Below are 22,318 nucleotides of genomic sequence, written 5' to 3'. Positions count from 1 at the left end.
AGGCCTGGCAGGGGCTCAATAGACAGCAGTGGTGGTAGTTTGGGGGATTATTATTATTATGGTGCATCTATACAGTGGAGTATCCAGCAGCAACTGAAAATCATGATGTAAATATATGCTTATTCACTTGGGCAAACATTCAGGATATATTGTCCAGTGAAAAGAGACAAACAGGAAAGGGAGAAAAAGAAAGCTCTTGGAAGTTTATACCCCAAAGGTTAACAGTGGCTATTTTTAGGTGTCAAGATTATGGGTGAGTTTAATTCCTTTCTTTCTGTAATTATCTGTCTTTTCTAATTTTCCTACAATGACATATTGGATATTCCTTGTGTGACAAAAATGTAACAGTTTTTAAGAATTGCAGTGACATTGAGTTCCCACAATTTTAACAAAATCCTGGGATGTGCAATTACTACAGAATCCAGAATGTGCATGTTTTGTGCATCTCACTGCAGCTGCATAGAACTCCTTTCTAGATAGTTTCAAGACTGTTTTAAAGGAGGGATGAGAATCAGGTTTCCTGGAGTTTCTATTCACTTCTCCATCTTCCCAGATATCTCTAGGGTAACACTTTGAAAAGCTATTTTATTTTTTCTTCTAATGTTGCCCCGCTTCTGACTTCTGTACAACTTTTATTATTTCATTTAATTTTTTGTTTCATAAAGGTTTTACATGTGGGTATAAAATGAATTTGTTTTTTTTTTTTTGAATTTGGTTCTTTTAAGAGTTAATTTTTTTTCCAGGAAGTTTAATTCAAAGTATGGAGACTATAAAGTGCATTTTGCAAAATAATTCCCTGCATAAATGTTGTTACACTTCACTTCTTAAAGATTAAAGGTTAAATTTAATCCACTGGTTTTAGGAAACATCATAAAGGCCAAATACCTTGGCTAGAAGAAAATCAATGTCTTTTTTAAAAAGATACCATATTTGTTAAAAACTAAATTCACTTTTTTTTCATGGCTTTGTCAATTTCATGCCAGTTTTGTTAAATTCTATTTGGTGAAATAATTTTTAGTACCTCCTGAGCTCCTCTGTGAAAACTATTTCAGTGGTTACTGACGATTCATTAGCCAGCATTTCAACGAGGTTTTCCTTGAATTCATACTATCATTGAGAATTGTGTTCGTTCCAACACATCTGTTATATTAGTCAGCTCTTAGTTCTCTACTATGGGAATCTCAGAAACCATTTGACTGGGTTCACGTTATCTGTGAATTTTCACATTATTTTATGGCCACCGGCTGCATTTTATGACTATATTAAATCTTTTATTTTTTCAAATAACTTTTTCAGATGGTCTCAGTTTCTGATCCAAGGGAAATCAGGCATACGCCCAAACATCTACTGTTCAGCAAGTTACAGCCACTGCGAAACCCCAAATAAACGAAAAAGAAACAAAAATAAAACTCTTCTTTAAAAAAGAAAATTCCTGTGTAAAATACCAGTATGCCAAAAACCTACGTACCTGACCTTTCACTAGATCTATTCTTGGTAGGACATGCCTTCAGCTTTTAATTGGAACCTTTTTCATAATTGTTGCCATTTAACACATTTAGTCTGTCAAATCATGGGATGTCTTTATAGCCATATAATAAACCCTAGAGAACAACTTTTCTGACTGTCGCCATCTGCAGTGATCACAAGAGGAGCTTACAAAATACTGACAGTCTTTATGGTAATAGGATACATATGGTAGCCCACAATTATGTGTAGCTGCATTCAATTAGTGTTGTACAATTACACAGTTTTATTGCTTAGTTAAAACAGTGAAAGCAGTACATACTGGGTAATTTGCACTAATCCCCGTCTCTTTAATAGCCCTCGTTGTTTAAAACGTGGGGGGAGCATCTATAGTATTTAAAGGGCGTGGGATGAACATAAAATTATATCTCATGTTGTGAATACTCTTTGACTGGCAATTAACGTACCCCACCTCACGTGTGGCGCATATGTTATGGCGGCTTTAAAATACAGTCACAGCAAAAAATTTCTTCTTACACCAGAACCCCACTTGCTGGGTCAGCCTGTCCAAGCTTATACTTGCAGCCTGTTAAGGTTCTTTCTGAAAGAAGGTCAGGGTGAGGAGACAAGCTAAGGAAGTCGATTCAGAGAGTGGGAGAAGCCAAGGACTCTGTGTTTTGGTTGCGAATGTGTTAGAAGCTTTTCCGACTCCTAACGTTTAATTAAAAACTTAGTTCAAAGTGAATTTATAGCTGCCATTTGGGAAAATACTTTCTGGAGATGGTTTTGTGAGGATGTGTGTGTGCGTGCACGTGCACGTTTGAAACACATGTATTCAGCAATCTGTGATTTTTAACGAAGTTTTAATTACATTTTTAAATGGCCTCAATCCTGCCCCTCTGTAAATGGCTTGGTAAGAAATAAGAGTGAGTACACTTCAGGCGGCAGCAGGCGCTCTGGGGAGTCCAGTTGTGAGGTGGGCCCATTGCAGCACTTAGGAAAGGCGCTCTCCCAGGGGAGGAGAGGAAACACTACAATATATTCTTCTGTATCCTTCTCCCCAAGTGTTGACAGAGAAAAACCCAAAGCAACCTTGTTTCCTGCCCTGCCTGACGGTAAGTAAGTTAAACAGAATTCCAAATGAGAGGCCTGGGCATTTATTCACCTGCAAAAACATTTTGCTGAAGCATTACAAATGTACTTGGGTCTAGAAATGTTTTCAATTATGTGGATTAGACCTTTGTCTCTTAGCTCTTACTGTCTCTCATAAGCATCACTTTAACCTCTTTATATGTTCATGAAAATTCTACTATATGGTTTTCAAAGCAAAAAAAAAAAAAAGGGGATATGTAGAAGTGAGTAAAGAGAGATGAAAAGAACATTAAAATGATAGATTCTACATATTTCATTTAAATGATGCTGGTTTATTTTAAGAGAATTATTACTGTTAAATAATCTTCATTTTCTTTACTTTAGGTAAGTTTTTAGTGCTTTTTTTCTTAGTTATTGAAACTTTGAACTTTATTGCTCAGCTATATTAAATATAACTGGCATATGGCTATATGTACGATGGAATTCCTATTAAAATGTAGATGCTTAAAAAGAAAGCCTTTGGTACATGGAGGAGAATTACGTGGTCATATTCTGAACTAAAATGTGACTTATGACTGCATCTGCCAATATCTGCTTTTGTCCAACTTTGGAATAGAGTTGGGTGATTATGGATAGTATGTTTAGAAAAAAAGCCACAGAATCCCTGTATAAATGGAGCTGTGTGGTTTGAAATCTGCACCACCTCACAAAACACGCACCATGAACGTTTGGACCTAACAGAACATCAAAGCGAGAGGTTATTCTACATTTTAGAAAGGTTATTGGTAACAAAATGGAATTAGGGAAGTAAACAATTCTGCTCTGTCTGGGAAATAAACTAGATGATCTGCTAGGTATTTCCAGCTCAGATTTCTTTTCATGAAAAACATTCGCATGTCTTTTGAATGACCTGAATGGCTGACATGCTAAGACTACAGTTTAGGGATTTCTTTTGCCTGAGAGCATTTAGACTGGGGAGGATATTGTGTTTTGTAGCTCTGAGGCCTCAAAGTCCATGATTCAAACTTGTTTATGCTGACCAGGGCTGGTTGGCTGCTTCATTAAACTAGGGAGGACAGTGTCCATCTCAGAAGACAACTGGGCAAAGCCACATCTGTGGGGGACATACAGCTGTCCTTGCCCTGACAACCCAGGTGCAGATGGCCCTGAAGGCCTCTGGATACCTGCCTGAGGGCAGCCCAGACTTGATCGTGGTTGAGCCCTCAGGGAGAGGACTCCATGTTCTGAACGTGGAGAAAATGTAAACAAATATTTTCTGCCCAGAAATGACACAGTCTCTCCAGAGAGGAGGATCTGACTGCCTTTTTTCTGCCAAAACAGTTAGATCCAAATGATCATTGCTGATACTGCAGCTTAGCTGGCCAAACGTCTGCACTTGAGGCGGCAGAGAACTGAAAAGTGAAATCTGCTTTTTCCAAAGGAAGGCAGACGTGGTGTGTGAACGGTAGCGGTGTTCCTAATGTGTGGAGATGTGCCTTGCTGTGCGTGAGGTTCCAACTGCTGTAGCAAGTACAAATGATCATAGAGCGATAACAGGAGAAAATGCAGGCCTCGACTGGCTGGATGAATTATTTTGATGTACGTGGAAAACTTCGCCATTTCCTTGAGGCGTCTCCTGGCAACTGCCTTTTACTGTGGCTCTCTTTTCTGTATCTCTTGATTCCAGTGGAGGGCTCTGAATTAGAATTCTGAATGCCCTTTGATCTTTTCTTGGAAATAATAGACGTTGTTTGGCATACTTTTTAGAACAGATCCATTGGGTTTGATCGTGGGCTAGAATTAAAGCAGCTTAGGTACTTGCCTATGGTCACATGCATCCTCCTCTTGATTTGTTGGGTGAGAGACTAGAGATTTTTACTGCCTTAATAAGGAAACCTGGACAGAATGCTGACTCTGCACCGGATAAATCTTCCCAAATTGCCACAGGTGAAATGAAATGTTAATATCCCTTTCAATTATTAATAAAAAATGTAAATAGATCTTGTTGGAAAAGTGGGGCACTGAAAATAAGGTATTTTAATAGACGTGTGGATTTTTTGTTCAATTTACTGAAGAGTTGCATTTTTAAAGCTTCTGATATATTAAAATGAAGAGGTAATTATTTTCATAAATTGGAGATTTTACACCAGAAACTTGCTGTATTTCATTGTATTCTGCAAATCAATTTGAATTGTAGCAAACATCGAACACAGATAAGCAAAAGGAAGAAAAATCTCCTATAACCTTACTACCCAGAGACAGACACACCAATATGATGCTCTTCCAGACATTTTTCTTTGTACATATTTGTTTCTTTAATAGACATTTTATAAACACCAGTCTGAAGTCTGTCCTCACTTCCCAAACTTGATTCCTTTCAATAAATGTAAACCCACATCACCATTGTAATGGTCATGTAGCCTCCCATTGTATGAACATACCGTAATTTATTTAACAAATTTCCATTTGCGGGTTCTTCACCATGTTTTCAATTCTGCAGTAATATACAGATGTTCTTGTATGTATATCCTTGCATAATTGCCTGATTTTTTTATTTTATAATAAATACAGGTAAAATATTAATATACCAAAACCTCAATTAAATAGAGTCAGGAGACCAGAAGCGGCGTTCTCACTCCCTGTGATCATAGCAGAGCCCAACAGGAAGAAGAAAGACTCCTCTTTTTTTCCTGGCAAGGACTCAACCCATGAAAAGTCATGGACTCCTTGTTTTCTACAAGCCTCCCAACTGCCTTTACCTCTTTGTAAATGCATCTCCCTCCCTTGCCGTGTGGGGACTTGGACATGACTTGCCATGGGTGCAGACCCCGAATTGCAATCCTGTGCTGATCCCAAATAAACCCATCTCTGCTAGAGAAACATCTGGCAGTCTATTTGTTTTAGATCAACATATATTAAATTTAAACCACAGTGCCCTTCATTTCTTTAGGAAAGAACTTTTGAGCTCTTGGTTTTAAGGCAATTTCACTTTTACTTTAGGTGTACGAACACCAAGACGGCAGCAAATCGCTGAAGCTGGGCGACTTTGGACTGGCCACCATTGTAGACGGCCCCCTGTACACCGTGTGTGGCACCCCGACATATGTGGCCCCTGAAATCATTGCAGAGACCGGGTAAACACTTCTTGTGCATTTACTGCAGTACTGTGCTTGCAAAATAGCTAGTTGGCTTCAAGGATAGAAGAAATAGGAGTGTTCTGTCCCATCCAGACAGAACTAGTTATCATATATTTTTCACTTTTTTTTTTTTTTTTTGACTTGAAAGTGGGAGCCATTTTCTCTGTTTTTCCCATCAAGTTGCCAGTTACTACCATCTTGTTTAAGGCTTCCTTTTGGCCTTTGTTAAAGGTAGAATGGCAGTTATTAACCCCTTAGTAAAAAATGTTTGGACTAACAGAGAAACATAGTAATTAACTATGATGGTAATTAACTAGCTATTGGAGCAAAAAGAAACAGACATCGCTGTGTGCAGTGAGTCCAGTCTACTGTGGTTACTTCTCTCAGCTGTCCTTATTCTCCAGTTCTCCAGTTCTGGTCCCATTTTGGTCCTCTTGGCAGCCCACTGATTATCTGTGGAGTGCAGATACCCTCAGACATCTGAGGGCCCCTGGGAACTGGCTGGTTTCTGAGTGCAGCGGACACAGATGAATGAAAATCTCTAGAATGGGGGGAGATTGTGGGGTGGCCTAATGCTTAACTAAGGACCTACTACTATATGCCAGGCTCCTTTACTTAATTCTTACTCTTCCAGTAGATGATATGATTCCCATTTTGCATCTGAATAAACTCAGTCTCTGATGATTGACTTAGAAGCTCATGACTAGATAGTAGCTGAGTCAGCATTTGAACTCAGGTCTAGGTGAGTAAAAGGCTCTTTCAGTGAAGAGCCCCATTTCTTGCCAAGGATCAGCAGCAGGGTTCTGAAGCACTGTCCTTAAACAGAAGGTTGGGCCACAGCAAGGACAGCCTGACTATTTCTTCCCATTAGTGGCACCAACCCAAACCTCACAATCTAGGTAGTATCTTCCACTGTGACAGGTGGAGATAGTTTTTCTGCTTGTACCATAGACCAGAAAGGCAGAAATACAGAACAGATGAGAGGAGAAATCCCCAGAGTGAGGTGTGAGGTCATGAGCACTTTTTTATTCATCAAATTTGAGTCAGTTGCGAGCCCACAATCTGTAGCCATGCCTGACCTCCCTCGAGGCAATGCCGTTATCTCTGTTGGGTGCTCTGATGGCCTGCTGCGAAGGGGTGGTGTGGGGTCGAAGGAGGATTTGGTTCAGCTCTTGAAAACCTTGGCTGGAACTCAGCTGTGCCACTAATTGTGAGATCTTGAGCAAAATTATTTACCCTCTGAACCTCGGGTTTCTGTTCTTTAAAACAGGCAGTAATATTCATCCTGTACAAATTACAGAGTTGTTGGGAAAACAGAATCAGATAATGTATGTCAGTGCTTTATAAATTGGAAAATGTCATCTGTGTAATTATTATTTCTAAAATTCAGGAGTGAAATAGTCTCAGGGGTCCATCTCTATCTGAAAACTGATATGACTATAATAAACATTTTTGCTGAAAGCCTTCACTTACTGATATTTAGATATGAAGTAGGCATTTTTATTTTTAGTCATGTGCCTTAGATAGTCTTTTCTTTTTATTATTATTCTTTTCTTGAATTCTGTTAAGCCAGTGGGTTGTAGTTTAGTGTTTGTTGTGGGTTTTTAAAATTCTGTTTGGTTTGGGTTTTGGTTTATGATAGAAGAGTCGTTTATTTTACCGTGCCCTGTAATTTGTCCTGGCCTGACTTTGCTAACTCTGACATCACTTACTTTTTCAGATATGGCCTCAAGGTGGACATCTGGGCAGCTGGTGTAATCACTTACATCCTGCTCTGTGGTTTCCCTCCATTCCGTGGGTATGGGCAGCGATCTTTTATTCAGCACCAACAAAGCATTTCTCCCTTCTCTGAATGATCCATTCGGCCTCCCCGCACAAAGGAGCCTACAGCTGGAAAAGAGCATAAGAACTTGTTATTTTTTCCATGTTGTGCACGCTGATTTACATGCCTTCCATAAATCTTCCTCATATAATTTAAAAACTCATTCTTTCTTAATTTGCCAAAACAGTTCCATACTGACATTTTGAATTGCTTAAAAACACACATTTTACACATTTGTGGGGAAAGGAAGGGCTTCAATGCATAAGAATGAAAAGATACACCCTGAGTTGGCATTTTCCTGCTGTTTATTCCTCGTTGTTGTCCTTCATCTAAACAGAAGCGGTGATGACCAGGAGGTGCTTTTTGATCAGATTTTGATGGGGCAAGTGGACTTCCCTTCTCCATACTGGGATAACGTTTCTGATTCTGCAAAGGTAGGTTTCCAGTGCTTTCCTCTTCCTTATAGCGTGCGTCTCAATGGAATTATTGATTCTGAATCAAAGAAACAAATGATATCGTAAATATGATTTCTGTATGCATTTTAGTCATAATTACTAACTTTCCCAAGAGCTCACATTCAAAGAGTCATCTGTCCGTAGCCGTCCCAACTCATCGACTGCTTCTGCTTCCCTGGCTCATCCCTCCCTGTGGCCATTCCAGCTGTATTGCTGTAGCCTCTAGTTATGCCCCGCCCACACCTGGCTTGAGCCCAGCTCAGACTTCTGTATAGCTTATTGCTTCACCTCTCTCGGATCTTGACTTAATGTCATCTTCTCAGTGAAGCTTTTCCAGTTGCAGCTCTTAACCCCTACCTGGCTGACCTTATCGTCCTTTGCTTTATCTTTCTCTGTAACACTTACACTTTGTGTCCATCTGGTATACCATCTAACTACCTCTCTGTATCTGTCTGCTTATCTAGATGGATATAGATAGGTGGATATATTGTATTTATGTAGTTTATTTTCTAACTCTCCTCACTAGGGTATAATTTCTATCAAGACAAGGATTTTTGTCTATTGTATTCATTTCTGTATCATCAGTGCCTAGATAGTGACCAGCAACTAACTGATGCTCAACATATATTGCACGAATGAATGAATAAATGAATGAGTGAATTAAACAGTTAATCAATTAAAGTGGAGAAAGCACAACATGGGTTAAGATGATCAAGAAAGACATCATGGGGAAGCTATGATGTAACTTGGACCTTGAAAGACAGCCAGGATTTAGAGGCACAGGGGAACAAAGCGTATGGTTTTTGTCCCATTAAACTAAAAGATCAATCTCTAAGAAAACTGTAAAAATCTCGCACAGAGACATTAGTAGACCCTGAAATCAAAAATGAAAACTTTTAAATTGATCCCTTAAAATTATGTCTCCAAGCATTGACTTAAATTTTTGGAAAACTGATGTTGAGAACTAATTATCTTTTGATTATTCAATATACATGCCTTTCCTTTTGCTGTGTCCTGAGTATGAGTTCAATTTAAAATCTGACTCCTTAGGCCTGGCCACTTGCCATGGAAAATGATGCATATTGGGCCCAAATCTCTCATTTTCTTCAACTGTCCAGGAATCTACCTCTAGCCATAGGAAAATGTGGGGAATTGGGAGAAGTGTCAAAGAAAAGCCACAAAAGTAAAAGGAGATGGGATGATATAGCCACAGAGGTGGGGCTGGAGGTGTTTTCACCTGTGAGCAGACAGTTCAGGAACCTGTCCCAAGTCTCAGTGCTGTCACTTCATAACTCAAGGGCTCAAAGTCACTGAGCGATAGGACTATCTCCTGCACCCCCATGGTGCCTGCAGACAGCATCACACGTAGATAGTAGTTGCTTTAATTGAATCCTGGCCCAAGTTAGAAAGTGAAGGTAGAATCTCTACATCATTGGAAATAAATCGTCCCTGTCACGGAGCGGTACTCAGAGCCTATGCTTAGGAGGGACCAGGTAACACGCACCTAACCATTTTGTTACACGGGAACTTCTAATCCAAAGTAGACAGATGTCTGACAGACTCATCATTAAAGCCAAAGCCGTGCTTTTCTGGTGCAAATAAATTTCAGAGCCATTTAATCATTTGCTTCATGATGGTTCTATTTTACTTTTATTGATTGATCTGGAAATTTTTGAATCATTTTCAACAGATTTCCTCTGAATTCTTCGGCTACTAAAGAATAGTTTCTATTTTACCAACTAGCTGTTGGCAATTCCGTATGTCTTTCCTCATTCCTTTCTTTCAAACCAAAATATGCCCTCTTGCAGTTAGGAGGAAAAAAATCCATTTTTCCCTTCAGCTGCCAAAGTGAAATTTTAAAGTGTTTTTAAAATGTGATTTCTATATTAAATAATTTGGAATCTGTCTTTAAAGTGCAAAATACTTTATTTCCTTTATACTAAAAATATTTTTATGAAATTGATTTTAATATTTATTTTTTTCTCTCTCAACTACAAGCTATATATTTATAATTCCAAAAATTCGCCTTTCCTTTAAACGGTGTTAGGTAGCTATAGGTAAGTTGAGTCGATATATTCAAGGTTTAGAGCTTTTACAGATGTTTTCCAAACGAAAAGAGAACCTCTGCTCTTGAAAACGCCCGGATTTTTACCTTCAGTGTTAGACACAAATGGCATTGAATGTTTCCTTTCACAGGAGCTCATTACCATGATGCTGTTGGTGGATGTAGATCAGCGATTTTCAGCCGTGCAGGTCCTCGAACATCCCTGGGTTAATGTAAGTAACTTCCTCCCTTCCCTGTATTTACTCCGAACATTCCTTTCTCAAATTGCAGCTTTCCTAATGATGTTGCCTCCTTTTTAAAGTGTTGTGTTTGTGTCTGTTCCTCTCTCTCAAACATGCCAGAACAGTTACAGGATCTCAGCCTTGTTCCACAAGGGCCTCTGATGTATCTGTGCTGACATGTGTTCTCACGGTCCCTTGCACAGAGCATTTCATTTGATTCAGACGGGACTGCCTTCTACCGGGGAACTGCATCCTATGGTCCAGATTAGGGCTGCATCCATCAATAATACAGAGCAGATTTTCTGAGTCAGTGCTGCTTTTGCATCATTTCTACCAAATATACCAGTGACCCAAGGGTCCCCACATCAGTGTTGGAGTTCTCCAGTGCAGCACTTCTCAAACTTGCCTGTGCTCACAAGTCATGTGGTGGGGGGGGTGGGGGGAGGCTTATTAAAGTGCAGATTGTAATGTAGTAGATGTGAGGCTCTGAGTTTCTAAAAGCTCCCAGATGCTGCTGCTGCTATCTGAGTACAAGGTCTGACGAAACTTCTTTAGCTATGAAAGGATTCTCCAGAGCAGAGTCATTAGTTTTTGACTCTCTCTCTCTATAACTGATTGAAAAGATTTGTTTTGAATAACAATAATAATAAATATTTAGAGTGCTTAGCTTATAGTGTCTGCCCAGGACCATTTAAGTACCTCACATACATTAACTGATAACCCAGGGGCTGTTGGAACCCCTGCTGGCATGTGTGGAAGTTCCATACCTGGGTCTAATGGTTCTTCCTACCAGAATAGAAGACAGACATAGATTTGGATATAGGTACAGACATGGGACAGGTATAAAATCGTTAGCTCATTGGTATGAATTTTGCCAGCTGCTTCGAGGGATCTGGCTGTAAGATGAAGGCAACAAAATGTTCCACTTCTCTGAATTATCACTTCGGTGATAAGTCAAGTGTATTTTCCCAAGATAACTAATGACTGAGGATGAAGTGTGATTAAAAGCACAGTGTTGAGACAGACTGCATCTGAGGTGACAAGAGCTTGGGATCTTGTTCATGTTCTGCCACTTGATGCCCAGCACTTTACATGCCTGAACCTGGTTCCTCCCACCCCACTTGGAGGTTTTATATATTTATATATACACACACACACACATATGACAGGAGAATATACAGGAATGCGAGCGTGTATAGGTATACAGCTAAGGTTTGTTAAATATTTTTACACAGCAGAGCTTCCCAACTGGTGTACAGACGTGTGAAGATATTAATCCCCGCAGCCCTTGGGATAGTCAGGCAGGGCTGCCAGAGTCCAGGAGCTGTCACTTCCAGCCTTACAACCTTTGCATTTACCCTACGATGCTGAACAAAAGTTATCCTTTTCTATGGAGTTGGAAAGGTTAGGAAGCATTTCATGTAAGCCTAATAATAAGCCTACAAGAGAAGCAGGGTGGGTATTATTGTACCCATTTTACAAATGGAAAGACTGAGGCTGTGACGGATGACTCTTCCAAAGTAGCTGTGCTTATGGTTGAGCCAGAATTTGCAGGCAGGCACTTCAAGCCCATTTCCTTTAAAGTCCCACGCACCTCACTGCATCACCCTCTCTCTGTTATACATGAAAGCACTGTGAATAGTGCAGAAGAGTGCACTATATGTACACCAGCATCGTTATAATGATTGTTCATACAAGGTTGCAGTCTTTCCGAAGTAACTTACCTGGGTCGTGGTGCCTCTCCCTTAGACGTGCAGGGTGGAAGAGGCACAGGCCAGCTGCAGGCTCTCCTAGTGGCAGCAGCTGGTTTGGACTGATCTACATGCTGATTAGAAGTCCACGGTCCACAAACTGTCAAATTGCATGTTAGCACTGGAAACACTGAGAGTGTGACCACACAGAATACAGTGGAAAATCCGAATTTGAAACACGGCCTTTGAAGGCTCACAAAGAGCCGTGGAGGAGAGAGATTACAAATAGCCATTTTGGATTTTGAAATACATTTTCATCAGAGGACACCCCCTGTCGGGCCTGCTCTCCAGGAGCTCTGTCTGATACAGCAGTCACATGGCAGTGAGAGAAGAGCCACCCCAGCTGGCCTGTGTGGGGAGGGTGCCCTGAGAGGCTTCCCAGAGGAGGAGATGCCAGAGCTTCTTCCTGGAGGAGGCTGGGAAGAGATGTCCTGCAGGGCCAGCTCAGGCAGGATATGGATATTTGCTATAAGATAACTCTGTGAATGTGAGCACATTTGTCTATACATGTGAGAGGCCTGGGGTGTTATTGGAAACAAAATAACCCCTTACCCTGATTCCAGACCAAATGACCCTATATCAATATATTCCAACTCAGTTGGGTAGAGACACAAAATTAAGACGACTTCTGGCTGTTGCCTTTGAAAAATTAGGTTGTTCATTTTCCTAGGGCGGTGTATACATGTCTCAGCGGTAACTTTCTTCCTTCTCAACCTGCTTTGTGCACACGGTCCCACTTTGCTGACAATTAGGTTCCACAGCTCCCTCTGGACCTTGGACTTCTGCTGTCATTTTAGTTTTCCCTCTCAGATTCCCTAAAAAACATTTTCTAAGAGCAAGGATAACATTTAAGGCATTGTCCAGGAGATTTAAAAATTTTAAATACCCTTTAATATAATTATAACAGACCTTAGATTCTAAGGGGAAAAAAGATAGCAATTTTGGCAAAAAACTTAACATATAAAGTGATTGCTTAACTTTTGAAATTACATAGTAAATAACTAAGTTAGAAAATTGATTATTTTATCTCAAAATAAATGAAAAAAATATGTATATAAGCATTCACAACCAGCATTTAGTGTTTGTTGAGGTCTCCGAGTGCAATAAATGAACCTAGCAATCAGAATAAATAAATTAGGGATGTAAAGGAAGCCCATTTAACAAGACATGTTGCATTTGGCAATCAAATTATATCTGATCACTGCAGAGGGTGCTACCTAAGGGGGGGAAGTAATAATAAGTGTATGAGCCCTAAGGAAGTCGTCAGAAAGCTCTTCCCACGTTCCCATTTGTCCTAATTTTCTCTTATCGCATAAACGATGCCCTTTTCACCTGGCGCACTTGGAATTGAAAAGGCAGTCTCATGAAACAGAGAGCAGAGCGCGAGGGCAACAGAATAGAAAAATCTAGTCAGCAAAAGTCACTTGCTTTAACCTTACTCCAGGTGCTTCCTCTAGGCCCCCATTTATTTTTTATACACTCTGAGTGCCCTTCGGTGTCCTGGACCTCTGCTCTGTTATCGGAAGAGCCACGAGTGAGGCCTCTCAGTGGATGGTTCTAACCAGCCAGAGGACAAAGGCAGCATCAGCGTGTGCAGCCAGGTGTCTGGGAGAGGGATGTAGACCCCCAGAAGGAGCGCCAGCTCACCTTGGGTAACCTTGGGACAGTCATTTCATGCCTTTCAACCTGTTTTTCTGTCTGTGAAATGGGAGATAAGAGAATCAACTTCTCAGGTTATGAGGATAGAGAGAGGATTTTATATCTGAAAGTCCTGAGCAGACAGTCTTAAGTGCTCATACGCTGTAGGTACTTGGTAAATATTTGGTGAATTTGAGTCTGAGGAAGGCCGAAACTCCATCATCTGTAGCTACGAGCTGATGAAATAGAAACTGTGATCAACGCTGGCGTGTGAGAAACTTGATTAAGGTGGAAGCCCCTCATCCAAAAAAATGATCCTGTTTGTGTGCTCCGAACTCCACGTAGATAATGTGATGAACAGCTTGTTGCGTTCTCCAGTGTCACAGCCATCTCTTAAGGTAGCTGCAAAGCACCAACAGGAATTTCCCTAGCTAAATTTATTTACCTTATTACTCATATAGTGGAGAACCATATGATTTAGGCTCATATCATATGAGAGTGGAATAGGCAGTAATAATATATCTGGATCATTCCAGGGATTAGGGAGAAGGTTGAGTCACTTTCTCCCCAAATGATGTTTTGTTGGTAGAAAATGCAGGTTAGTGATTAAGTTCATAAGCTTAAATGACAGTTCCAAAGTTTTTTTTTTTTTTTTGCTGTGTAATTAGGATTAAATTATCAGCAGTCTATTTCAAATAGATGACTATTATTGGATTTTTATTTTCAAAGTTTTGACCTACCTTATCCCATTGTTATTCTCCTCATACCATCTGTGTTCTACCTTCAATTTTTTTCCTGATGAGGAAAATGAGGCTTAAAGAAGTCTCTAGCACGAAGCTCAGTGGGGTCTCTAGCATGAGGTCCGATGCCTGGGTTTTGCCTCTAGAGATTCTGATCCTGATCTGCACTGGCATCTAGGCATTGGGAATTTTAAAAGCTCCCAGGTGACTATAATGTGAGACCAATATAGAGAACCTCTGTCCTACGGGAAAGGACTGGTTTAAATAAGTCAAGTGTAGTTACTTAGCTGGTGCAAGACTTACTGTCATCTTCCTGGCCTTTAAATTTTATTTTTCCTCCTTTTTCTCACGTACCTCTTTTGAAAAGATACTGCTAAGCCAAGATATTCAACGAGAAATAAAGAACCCGAGGAAGAAGAAAAAACAAGAGCCTAGATAATACGCTTTTTATTCTATGCTCATAAAAATCAGTGCTACCCATACAAAAATATATAAGCATTCCTCTAACTGTTGTTAGAAATTAAGAGAACCCCCAATGATACTGTAATAATAAATAAAACCACCTATCTGTATGTACAACTTATAAATAAAGTTGTAAATGATGACATGGGATTCCACTTTCCATTGGGGCATCTTACCCTCTCCTTTCTCTAAGGTGGATCTTAATTTACTTCACATTTTCTCCCCGAGAGCAGAGTGAATTGTAGACATAAAGGATACATAGGGCCAAGCTAAGAGATTCAGAAATCCTGGGATGTTGCACAACTGGGGAAGGTTAACAAGAGTCGAGGGGGCACACTCTGGCCTGTGAAATGGACCCGCTACTGGAGAGTGTGCTAATGTACCTGGGATTGTTTAAAACGAAGTCGGGATATCCTGGTAGTGAATATCAGACTGCTCAAGACTGCCATGCTTCCCATAAATTTACAGCTATTATTAATACTAGAGTCTGGCAATGAGTAGACTGAAAACCAGATCCATGATTCAAAAATGAAACTCCATGAAGGGAGGAGGGTTTCCTAAAGCATGACCCCTGGAATGGCTTCCTGGAGGAAAGAGAGGAATTCACTCTGCTGAATGACTTCACAACCGAGCCCCCCAGCCCTCCTGACGGCTCCTCCCCAACATCCGCTAGAGGAGCGGGGACCAGGAGGCTAGGTCTCCCCCAGACAGCTGGGAGGGTTCATTTTCCATTTTGCAAACTAGTTTTGTTCTTGTCAGTTGCAACGCTCTGCCAAGGAGTGGATGGGGATTTTCTAAACCAAAAACCGCTAACAAACCACAACCAGCCCGCGTCAGACTTCAGAAACTCCTCCCGGAGACTCCACACCAGAATGTATGGTAATAATACAAGAACTATCTGTAGCCTGCTGCCAGGTTTGTCACGTTTGGAAAATTCATAGCACATTTTTGGCACATAATCTATTCACAATAGTGGCGATGAAGATGTATATATAAAAATGTATGCTTCTAATGGCCCTATTTATTTTATTGATGCAAGATAGTAAGTTAGCTAAATCTCTATCATCAATCTGGATGCCTCAGGTATAGCTTAGGGCCCTGCTAAGCCAGTTGCTTGTCTTTTAATCCAATTATGCTCAAAGCCTTCAAAATTGTTAGAGACTGCAGATTTTTTAGTTGCTGGTGTGTGTGTGTGTGTCTATGTGTCTGTGTGTGCACACTCGTGTATATGTGTTTTACCTTCTCTGGCGGAGGCACCTTAATTCATTGGGAAAAAAAATCCTGAAATGTTTTAAGATTTATGCAGTCAAAAGCATCCCTGGCAACTTGTAAGGATTGTTTCACTACTTTCATTGCTTCAACATGAACTAATAACCCATGGGAAGCTAAAACCTTCACTAGAATTTAAAGCTGGAGGCCTGAACCCCCAGGCCCCAGCATCTGAAAGAGTTGCTAGGAGTCTGACAGGAGATTAGGGCCAGGACAGAGCTGGGAAATGGTAACAAAGTCCATCGTGAGGTTGGTGAGAGAGCCAGCTTTTAGCTGGAAGACTGACTGGCAGGAAAAAAAAGCCAGGTAAAGGGGAATTTCTGGCAGAGATGGCAGTGGTGGGGGTGTGAGGAGATGGGACTGCAGTAAGGGCTGATTCTCCCTCAGCAAGTTAAGTAGAGGCTGCTCCGATGGGGTCCCTACTGTTTGTTTCCTCCATATCTGCCCTCATTCAGTCACAGGCCCACACTGTGACCCAGGGCACCTTCCTGTCACCCTGTGTCAGCCAGGCCTTCTGGCACTGCCTGCTCCGCAGAGGATTCCAGAGCCCCGGCCCTCATGGGCCACGTTCCCGTATCCCAGATGAGTGGATGCCCAGCATCTCCTGGGCAGAGAAGTCCCTAATTTCTAACTACATTCCTGTGGCCCCAGAAGTGCTCAGCATCCCTTTTACTGACCTCTGTCCAGATGCTTCCCAGGCTCCTTTAAAGCCCTGTCCAAATATTCTCTGTTTCTTTCAGCCCCTAATTCAGCCCTCCTTACCATCGTGTGACTTTCATCGTGGAAAAGATGACTCATTGCGTCCTTCCATTTCACAATTCTGGACCTCTTTTAGTAACCAATGCCCCTGATGCCCTTGACAGTGCAATGCAGTGTGGTGGGAAGACCACAGAGTTCCAACCTGTTTCAGGCCTGACTCAGCCAGTTTCTAGCCCTGTGACCTTAAGCAAATTTTTTAACCTTGCAGAGCCTCAGTTTGCTCATCTTCAAAATGGGACTAACAGTGCATGTTGTAGAAGGTAATCTGAGGACTAAGGAGATCGTATATGTAACTTGTTAGCCACATAATGGTTATCTCATGTCACCTTCCTCTCCGTTTGTCTTTTAACTCTGCTTCTCTCCTTACCCTTTTCTCTCCTTACTATTTTATAATCTAAAGCTCATACAAATTGCTTTGCTTTGCGTAGCCTGGAGCTCTATTAAGAGATGACTAGAAGTACCTGTATAATTTGGGGAGTGAGGCCCAAGTGGGCACCACTATATCCGGCTGCCTCCTTTCCTTCAGGCAGGACCCCAAATTATGCCCGAGATATGACACTTAAAGGCACATCAGTTCGTCCCTTGTCAAATGTTTAACTCCTCCCCAAAGTCTAATTTAGATTCCAAGCGCTGTTGTTTCATACACCATTAAAAAAAAAAAAAAAGTGTTTTACATACACCATTGAATTCACCCTTGTGTTTAAAACTCTAGACTGTATAATCCTAATTCTCTGTGGTTGTCCTGCAACTTCTCTTTCACTTGTAGAGTCGGGAAGTGAATAAAGGGAGGGTGGTCCTTCACACTTCCTGCACTTACACCCCTCTTACTTTTTTAAATTTTTATTTATTTATTTATTTATTTATTTTTGGCTGTGTTGGGTCTTTGTTGCTGCGCGCGGGCTTTCTCTAGTTGCGGTGAGCGGGGGCTACTCTTCGTTGCGGTGCGCAGGCTTCTCATGGCGGTGGCTTCTCTTGTTGCGGAGCACGGGCTCTAGGTGCATGGGCTTCCGTAGTTGTGGCTCGCAGGCCCTAGAGTGCAGGCTCAGTAGTTGTGGCACATGGCTTAGTTGCTCCGGGGCATGTGGGATCTTCCCAGACCAGGGAATGAACCTGTGTCCCCTGCATTGGCAGGCAGGTTCTTAACCACCGTGCCACCAGGGAAGCCCTACACCCCTCTTATTAAAGAGTACTGCTTTATTCCTAATTGAAACCAAGGCTTCCAGCTCCAGATGTTCTGGGGACTCCTCTGTGGCCATTTCTCTCCTGCTCTTTCAGCTTTCTCGCCATCACTCTCCCATGGAAACTCTTAACTAGAGGTGGAATGGTTGACTCATTGTTTGGCAAACATGCCTTGTGGCTTCCCACTCAGGCACATCTGTGCACCAACATCACCTCCCCCCTCTCTACCTGTCAGTGCACTCCCACCATCAAGGACCTGCTGGAATCCCGTATTCCTCGTGAAGTTTGCGCTAACTGAAAACACGTCCTCTCTCCTCTGAAGTTCTGTGTTTCTAGCTGAGCCATGTGGCACACTGCCTGGTAACAGGTCTTTCTTATCTTATTGGTCTGTTTTACTGTTTGACGTGGGGTGTGCAAACTTTGTCTCCTAGTTAGCCCGCGAGGGTCTGGCAGACAGCAATCATTTCTTCTCCCCACCCTGCCATCCCCAATGCAGCCCTGCATATAGTAGGTACTTCAGTTGACCCTGTTTCCATTCCGAGTATCATCCCACTGGTACCCTAATTGACCTTCATTTTCTGTTTCCACAATTTTTTTTTTAAATTTTGAATACACTCTGCATCATTGGAAAGCCTCCTTCTTCTAGATTTGGTTTCAGAAGTGACTCAATAAGCATAATAATTGTTCCTTCTTCTAGCCATTAATAAATCAGCCCAAGAATATCATAAATTGTGCATCCACTGTGTGCAGGGCACTGAGCCAAGTGCTTATATTAAAGATTACAGAAAACATGGAAGATGTGGTACAAAAGGGCAAGAGTTCATTTATTTTTTTATATATATATATATATATATATATAAACATGTGTATAAGTTTTATATATATATATATACACACACACACAATCACCTAACACCAAAAAGAATGTAAATAGTGCAAATATATGTAATGAAAAAAGCATTAGGAGTTTATAGAAGAACAACTTTAATGGATTGTGCTTAATAGGCAGAAAATGTTTTGGAACAGGTGATTTGGACTCAAGTTTGGAAGAAAAAGAGGGACCACAGGGTCCATAAGAGCAAAGCCCATGAGTATTTTTGGCCACTATTATTTCCCCATCAGTTACTGTAGTGCCTGGTCCAGCCAAATGCTGAAAAAAAGAGTAAATCCCATATGGAGAGACCAGGTTATGTAAAAGAGCAAAGCATGCTGTGCTTGGAAAGCAGCAAATTTATTTTCTTGGGTGGAGCCAAGAAATTCCATGCAAAGTCATGGAGAGGAAGGAGAGAAAGAAAATGATGAATGGCATTGAAGTCTTGCCAGGAATTTTGGTTTAAATAGATAGTAACAAACACTTAATTATTCATTCATTCACTTATTCCACAAATTTTATTAAGCATCTACTATGTGCCAAAGTACATGCTAAGACCCGGGGATTCTGTAGTGAGCAAAATACACTCTCTGTCTTCAAGGATCATGCAGTCTCTTCATCACACACTAGTAAGTGGTGTTACACACTTATGACTCCGATTCTTGTTATTCTAACAGTATTTAGCAAAGGAGAGAAATCTGTCCAGTCTCCATCATAGATGGCTCAGGCAGAGAGCAGAAGCCTTAGTTAAAATGAGCTCCAATGGAGAATATGTCATAATAACAGATGATATGAAGGCAGCAAGGAGGATTTAAAACTTAAGGAAGAACTTTCCACCTGGAAGGTTGTGTGGGATTATAGAATGGATGATCGAGTAGCTGTGGCACCAGCTTGAGTTTATTTACGGGCTCCTGCCTGAGCCCAGGTCCGTCAGTTTCCCTTGGCTTTGGGTCGGTATGATGGGCTAAGAGGATAAAACTTTTGGGTTAGAAAAAAAAATGTTTAGATTGATTTTTTTTTTTTGGTTGTCCAGATTAACTTGCTCTTTGACATATGTCTCTAGAGCGATGGCTGAAATCAATTTTATTAGAAACCAAAAACAGAAATAAAATTTTTTATTTAGGGACAAAGTCAGAGGGTAAGAAGACACAGCAAATTAATTTTAGAGCAAATGTGGAAATGAAGGAGCCCTTGAAGCAGTACTTGCTACAACAGTGTTTAATGAGAGGACATTGGTTGGTTTCTTCCTGAAATGTTATGAATTTTAAGATTACTGCCTGTTACTAGAATATCTTGGCCTCATTTTCTATTTATCTCATTTTTTTCTTCTACTCCTTTTTTTAAATTTTTTATTTTTTTTTTCCAGGATGACGGCCTCCCAGAAAATGAACATCAGCTGTCAGTAGCAGGAAAGATAAAGAAGCATTTCAACACAGGACCGAAACCGAATAGCACAGCAGCTGGAGTTTCTGTCATAGCAGTAAGCATCTGAAATATCTACCTATAACTTTTTCAAAGCACTCCCTCTAAGAGATGGGCATTACTCAGGAGATTCCACCCAGAGACAGCAGAATGGGTCATTTCTTTAGACAGCTCGACCATTTAAAGCACTGGGGGAGGTCTGGGGCTTATATATATGATGTGTTTTTGCTGATCATTTCCCTGGGAGTCACATCATTATCCAACACCTCCAGGGTGCCTTGCAGTATATATTAATTTCATGATTTATTTGTTAAAGCAGAAAACCTCCCCCACATTGGACTCTGTGCCAATGCAAACTTCTGGGCTCTGAGAAAAAGAGTTCCTAGTGTCCTTTTGCCAGGACCTGGCAGGGGAGGGGAGGGGAGCTGAAAGAGAGGACATGGCAGAGAGAGACTGGAACACTATAGATCTTTGTACAAGCCGTAAACGAAAGCCAAAAACGTGGCAGGACGCTTACCCAGTGAGATTTTCAGTGAAACTGAATTGCTGTGAACACCCAAAGAAATCAGGATTTCTTGCTCCTTAGAAATTTCTGTTTTCAAAGCGGAGAGTCTTTTAACATTTACCATTTTGTTGATGTGGCTGCAGGAGAATTTTTTTTTTCCTGTTCCATACATGCAGACATACACTACATGCAATTTGATAGCAGCTCTAGGCAAAGATTAAATTGGGCAGAGAAATAATGAAACCTCATACTTCCCAGTGTCATATTCTAGAGTAAATATATTCAAGTCCCAGATTACTTGAGTTTTAAATAATTTCCTCTTTTTTTCAGAGTACATACATTTTTACAGCATATTCAATGTGAAATCACTTGAGCTGTTTTTCTTTTTTAAAACAAAGAACTTAGACACTATGATCTAGAATTTTTTAAATTATTTATGCTCCTAAACATACATCATGCTCGTCAGCAATACTGAATATTTAACTACTTCCATGGGTGTTTTTCTTTTCTTTCTCTTTTTTGGTGGTGCTAGAACTCCAGGTAAAGCAAAAGATAACTAAGTGACCTATTTGATACAACCAATCCCAGATCTGGGTTACTAAATATTTAATAGGAGTTTCCAGAATTGGCAGGTGGCACGAACGCATGCATATACTTTTCTGGACTAGTTGCATTTCATGTTTTTTGATTGAACCCTTTCAGCAGGGAGTTACACAAGTATGAGTTACTGGTTCAGGAGTACACTGACAGCGCTAAATAGAATGCATACTCTTTCCCCATGCTCCTCAGCGCTCCTGGGGATTTAACATTGCAAGTTATTCTTCTGGCCCTCTCTCTCTTTAGTTCTTTCTAAAGAAATTCAGTGTAGAAGCGCAGTGTCCTTCCTGTCTTCATCGATCGTCAGCATTCTTTGTTATCAGCTAATATTCAATCAGTAATTTTTGAAAGTAACTATCTCATGGTGCTTCTCAGGGAAACCAGACATTCTATCCTCTGTTTTCATCATTCATGTAAGACACAAGTATATTCCAAAATGTTTGTTTCCACAATTTTCTTTTGGAATGGACTGCCAGCACACTTGTCCATGAAAAGAACTGCTTTTCTGCTCCTGCTGAGGGCTTACAACTGCTAGAGAGGGTGCTTTTTCCACCTCTGTCATTTTGGGATTTGTTTCGTTTTTCGTGGTCTTTTAGTTTAACTAGTCTTTGGTTAGTTTGCCTTGGTTGCTCAAGAATGCTTTGTCCACGGTATTCTGGGAGACTTGTAATGACTGAGAGCAGGAACTTCAGGGTAATTCTCCAATGAACAGACAACACAGATGGGAGGGGAAATGCTACTTTAATCAAACCTGGATAAATTTTGAAACCTAATCCATGTGAGTTTATTAAAACATCAGCTAAGTAGATCTCCAAAAAAAACTTCAGTTAGTATTTGAAGGTTAAAGGTCCAACTGATTTTGTTTTTCT

At 40.8% G+C, this 22,318-nt stretch overlaps 1 protein-coding gene and 1 long non-coding RNA gene across 5 annotated transcripts in view; one reads left to right on the top strand and one right to left on the bottom strand.

Moving 5' to 3' along the window:
* DCLK1 (doublecortin like kinase 1) overlaps positions 1 to 22,318 on the top strand; it is a 354,244-nt gene that overhangs the window by 309,675 nt on the left and 22,251 nt on the right. For all 3 annotated transcript variants that reach the window (XR_013824882.1, XM_079903169.1, XM_079903168.1), the window contains exons 12-16: positions 5,557 to 5,690; positions 7,414 to 7,491; positions 7,853 to 7,949; positions 10,167 to 10,247; positions 20,292 to 20,405. Coding sequence is in view for 2 of the 3 variants with exons in the window: in XM_079903169.1 (XP_079759295.1) it covers positions 5,557 to 5,690; positions 7,414 to 7,491; positions 7,853 to 7,949; positions 10,167 to 10,247; positions 20,292 to 20,405 (504 nt within the window). In the remaining variant the exon portion in view is untranslated. The remainder of the gene's footprint in view (positions 1 to 5,556; positions 5,691 to 7,413; positions 7,492 to 7,852; positions 7,950 to 10,166; positions 10,248 to 20,291; positions 20,406 to 22,318) is intronic.
* The window catches only part of LOC307176766, a 99,480-nt gene continuing 82,852 nt past the window's right edge, over positions 5,691 to 22,318 (bottom strand). For both annotated transcript variants that reach the window (XR_013824883.1, XR_013824884.1), the window contains 3 exons: positions 7,797 to 8,007; positions 7,460 to 7,583; positions 5,691 to 6,978 (listed from right to left, as the gene is read on the bottom strand). This is a non-coding gene — a long non-coding RNA (uncharacterized lncRNA). The remainder of the gene's footprint in view (positions 6,979 to 7,459; positions 7,584 to 7,796; positions 8,008 to 22,318) is intronic.

This window comes from Stenella coeruleoalba, assembly GCF_951394435.1.
Source record: "Stenella coeruleoalba genome assembly, chromosome: 18".
Classification (NCBI taxonomy): Eukaryota; Metazoa; Chordata; class Mammalia; order Artiodactyla; family Delphinidae; genus Stenella; species Stenella coeruleoalba.
Note: the sequence above shows the minus strand (reverse complement) of the source record. Positions and strands in the feature narration are given on the sequence as shown.